Source organism: Alligator sinensis, unplaced genomic scaffold (genome assembly GCF_000455745.1).
Source record: "Alligator sinensis unplaced genomic scaffold, ASM45574v1 scaffold29_2, whole genome shotgun sequence".
Classification (NCBI taxonomy): Eukaryota; Metazoa; Chordata; order Crocodylia; family Alligatoridae; genus Alligator; species Alligator sinensis.
This window is the reverse complement of record NW_005842194.1, coordinates 1169538-1174573: the sequence shown is the minus strand read 5'-3', so window position 1 is coordinate 1174573 and position 5036 is coordinate 1169538. Positions and strand designations below refer to the sequence as shown.

Below are 5036 nucleotides of genomic sequence, written 5' to 3'. Positions count from 1 at the left end.
ATGGCTCGGGGAGCCAGCGCTTCCCAGCCCGCAGATCCAGGGCTCGGGGAGCCCACCGCCCAGCCCAGCCCAGCTGGGCGAGCCCGGGTCACGGCAGAATAGCTCAGCTTCCCGGGGATTTGCCTCGGCTCTGTGCCCGGGGGGGGATGACAAGAGTTTTACCTGGAAACCCCCTCCCCCAGCCCCTCCCAGCCCCAGCTCCTCAGCCAGGGGCTCAGCCACGCACCAAGTGCAGCGCCGGCCAGAAGCTGGCCACCTCCCTGCGGCCAGCCCGGAGCCCTGCAGCCCAGGGCGCACTTACTTGGATCCAGCTGGGGTTTCTCTCCGCTGGGCTCGCTTTCTCCGTTGCTTTCCGAGAACGCACCTTCGTGGCTTTGCTTATCCCTATCAGCTGGAGGAGAACCACAAGCATAGTCAGACAGAGACAGAGTGTGAGTGTCAAACGTGGTACAGTCACCCCTTCTGGCCGCCAGCGGTTTTGGAGCACTCTGATTGGTTACTGAAACAACCAATGTACCTCCCCCCCCCCCCCCCCCCCCCCCCCCCTGCCCCTGCCGGCGGGCCCTGCCATTGGTGCCTGGTGATGCACATACGGGTGGTACACAGTGGGCACGTTCCCGGCGCTCGGCGGGTGCACGGGGCTCCAGGACGTGCTAAAGACTGAAGTTTTGGATTGAAAACTGCAGGGGGCGAATTCGGGGTGCTCGCTCAGGGCGGGCTGTCTCGGTGGCTGGGCCAGTGGAGCAGAGGCATATCTGGACGGCACCAGGTCTTCGCTCTCGTGAATGAGGAACGAGTCCACGTAATAATTGCTGAGGGTCCCTGACGTCGACATGGCCATACGACACACACGGAGCGACACCGGCCGAAATTATGAAACTGCAGATTTCATGTAACAACTTGGTCCTTGCGAAGAAGTACAGTCACCTAATAAGTTGAAGGCTGCCTGTCAGCCCATTGGCTGCCGCAGTCACGTGCTCGGGCAGCAGAACAATAAAGTATAAATCAGTCCGCAGGCTATTAATGGGTCAGTGTTTTCCAGTCATAATTTTTATAGCGCAGCCATATGTTTTTATGCAAAGGGGTATTGGAGGGGTACGATAAAGTTTGTTTTAATTGTGGCCAGCGGAGATTAAAAGATCGGATTCGGTAGGACTCCCCCTTTTTAAACGGACTATTTTATATCACAATTAATCATCCCATCAGTGGGGCGCGTTCCCTGCGAAATCCCGGTGATCGGAGACCTTCACATAAAATTATACAATAATTGAAGCCATAAAGAAAGCAAAATAGCAGTGTCGGCGTACTGTATTTAAATCTATATTTATTATATTTCATAAGGAGTTATTGTTGCAGGAGCCACGGGGTTGTTATTAAGTCAGTAACTACGAGCGTGTTCATTTGCATCGCTGTGTTTCACAGCAGTAAAAATTTACGAGTGCTTCCAAAGGTTAAATTATACTATTGTGTTTAGTTTGGGAAGTGACTGTAAATAAGACGGTTCCGCTGAGTTCAGAGCTAAAGCCGGGCTGGCAGCGAGAAGTCACAGCCAGCAGATCCCCTTCCCGAGACGGCTCTGCGTGGCGTGTCCTCCCCACGCGGGCCCGGGCAGCGCCGAGACGCATTTTGAATCGATATTGCCATTGCGTGTGTATAGACACCAGCGAGTCTGGCATCTCGGACTTTCCCCGGCCACCGCTTCTCCCCCAGCACCGCAGAGCGCCCTCCAGCCCCCGGGTCCGTCCCATGGAAAGCCCCGCCGAGAATCTCTCTGCCTCCAGAAAAAAATAAAATCAAGTCCTTCTCCTCATCTGAGCTGGTCCACGGGGGAATGGCTGCGTGTGGCCGATGCTGGGAGCACTGGGCAGGACGTGCCGCTCCGGGGATCGGAGCTGGGGAGAGAGGAAAGGAGCCATCGGACGCACTCCTGGAGCACTGTCAATGCCAGTGCTATCAAAACCCTCGGAGCACAAAAATATCCCGGGCTATGCATAATTAAAGGCAGAGAAGTCGCATCGACTTGGGCAGAGCCGCGCCAGTGCTGGCTTGGCCGGGCAGATTGTTCGAAAGCTCTTTGGATCCGCTTCCAGGACTCCCGAGCCTGTTCGCCTCCCAGGTCCACCCAGGACGCGACAGCTAGATCCTACCCCCGGCATTATGCGTGGCTAAAATGCGATCAGAGCCGGAGCAGGAGAAGAAGAAGGGGAAGCGTGGATCGGGACGATTTATTCTTAAACAAGCAGTCATGCCGCAGGGGGAAGAACCGCTGTGCCCCTGGCTGCCGGAGGCGCCCGGCTGCCCTCGCACACGGGCCCACCTTTGCATGACTCCGATCCAGAGGTGCAAATATAGTTATTTAAATGCCGGCAGGATCCGGGGCTGGGAAAGCGCCGACCCGGAGCGGAGGGTTACAGCTCTCAAGCACAAAAGTGCTACGGCGCCCCCAGATCAAGTCCAGTGCTAGGGATTAAACTTCTGGCCCAACATTTCGAGAGGGGGAAAAAAAAATGACAATTGGCTTCATCATTTGCTCCGCTGACTCGGCGGGCTCCGGGCAACGAAGGGGGAAGGGGTATTAAAAAAAAAAATCAACACCAACGATCTCCGGAAACCTCTCAATTGCTCTGAAAAACTTTATTCCAACTACATCCCAGCAAAGCGTGTAATAATTAAAATCACGTGCATGTAAAAGTGTGTTTCTCATTAGCTTTGCGTTCCTATTTGCTCTCCCCCCATTCTGTCTCCCTCTCTTCTTTTTTCCTTTTCATGTCTTCCCAACAGCTTCCTCCGAAATCTCACAGAGCCTTTTTTTTTTTTTTTGCAACATTGCCTCTCCTGATCGGAGATTACAAGAACCAGTCGCAACTCTAGTTCCAGACCCTGCAGTTAGGATTAAAAAAAAAAAATCCCAAATCAAACACCCACAGACATACCAGGTGAAGGGCGGTCCGTTATGCTCCATCCAGTTTATTTTATTTATTTTTTAAATACAAATAAAGCTGTGTGCCAGCTAGTCTGTGGCCTTCGCACTGACATGCCGTCATAGAAAAATATCATTGTATTTCTTTCCTGGAAAGACGGAACTCGACGTCACTTGTATGTATTATTAAGAGTCAGCTGTGGCGAAGTGGGGCTCCCGGACTGCAGGAGTCCTGGATGTTTGCGTTAGGCTTTGGGTTCGGAACTTGCAACGCGCTTCGTTTCCCGTTTTTGGGTCGCTTACCAAAACTAACAATCCTCCTGTTCATAGTTATAACGCTAGCATTAAAACGAAGGGAGCTGGTTTTCATACACCCCGAAAAAAACCCCCAAATGCCAAGATTCAAGCGGCGTGGGGGGGTTTAAAGCCATCTGGAATTAAAAATAAGGCAAATAAATAGCATTATTGTCCAGCGATCAGGAATGCTCGTACTCAGTATGTGCCTCTCGCTTGTTTTCCTTCCACGGCGAGTTTTTTCTATAATCCGTTTGCAATTCGTCTAATTAGGCGATGGAGATTATTATTTACAGCAAGAGAGTTTGCAACATTTAAGAACCACGCTCGTTTACCGGCCTGGGCTCGAGACACCACAAATATGCATGTGTGTGTGTGTGTGTGTGTTATAACAAAATTTGGAGTATTTTATCGGCTTATTTAATCAGGAAGATTTGTTTTTCTTTTTTACTTGCAGCCACGAAAAAGAAAATGGTTCCACCCACCAGGCCGGGACTATCACAACAGGCAAGTGCCAGGGAGCAATAAGATTGTGCACCCAGGAAGGAAGTTGCTATTTGTAATTGAAGGCAAAAGCAAAGGCAGCTGCCCTACAAATACACCACTGAGCCTTGATGTGGAGTCTGTAGGGGAGTAGGAGTCTTAGTGAGCTGGGACTCAGGATCGCGTGGGCCAGGACTCCTTGCAAACCCTGATTGTGAACTCACCCGTTCTAGATATTAAATAATAATAATTAGGGGAGAAAAAAAGAGAATACAGGAGAAGGCGGGATAAAGGGTCAACAGTTGGAATGACACGCTCCGCACCGAAATAAAGCACAGGCAGACCTAGAGAGAGAGCCGGATTCTCCATGCGTACACCCAGGGGTACGCACATACCCATCGCCAGACACACGGTGAGACAACCATGAGCACACACACACACACACACACACACACACACACACACACACACACACACACACACACACACACAGAGCAGCCTGCCGTGCCAGGGCCGGGTTTGACTCTGCTTGCCTTTGGATAAGGAACCAGTTAGAGCAAGTCCAGATCACCAGTGAAAATCCAGTTCCCAAACGAGTTTTATTCACTGCCGCCCATGGGAGCTCGGAGAAGTGTCACACAACGAATGAGCCCAGCAGGACCAAGCTAATGAAAGGATATTCCGTTCCCCAGCGCTTCCCGGGTCCTTCCAGGCAGAAGGGGTCTTGCTCACTTATGCTAGCGATACGTGTGGGGCACATGAGCTAACCAGGGCTGCAGGCTCCCTTCCATGCCTGTTGGGTCTGGGCACACAAAAGGCAGCTCCGGCTTCCCTGCTCAAGACCCAGAGAGGTCGCTGTTGCTCGTGCAGCCTCAAAGGAATGTCGGCTCCTGGACACACTGTAATAATGATCGTAACCGAGGCCTTGTGAGCTGGAGGCGAACCGTGGGGGCTTCTCCTATTTTAAATCACCTCTGGGTCCCCCCCTCACCTCCGGCGAGCTCCGCGGGGGCCAGGGCGCGGGGGCCGGGGAAGCGGCCGGGGGTCTAGGGGGGACCCGGAGTGGGGCCGGATCCGCAGAGCCCCGAAAGCAAGGCTCCGATTACCGCCCCCCCCCACCTCCCTCCCTCTGCAAAATCAGGTCCGAGCAAAGCCCGTGCCTGCGGCCGATCGCAGCCTCCGGGTGCTTCTGCGTGGCAAGGAGCCAGTTCAGGAAGGTAGCAAGCATCTCACTAGCAGGCATTCAGCATCTCCCTCCAGCCCCATAGCGAGGTCCCCGGGCCCCCGGGGGCACCGGGCAGAGCGCACCTGACCTTGAATGGAGCCCCGGCGAGATAGG

At 53.4% G+C, this 5036-nt stretch overlaps 1 protein-coding gene across 1 annotated transcript in view; it reads right to left on the bottom strand.

Moving 5' to 3' along the window:
* Nucleotides 1-1040, bottom strand: part of HOXA9 (homeobox A9) — a 2888-nt gene extending 1848 nt beyond the window's left edge. Inside the window, 2 exon segments of the mRNA XM_006026474.3 lie at nucleotides 302-544; nucleotides 547-1040. Of these exon segments, the coding sequence (XP_006026536.1) occupies nucleotides 302-544; nucleotides 547-841 (538 nt within the window). The 5' untranslated portion in view covers nucleotides 842-1040.
* Nucleotides 1041-5036: the final 3996 nt, after the last annotated feature.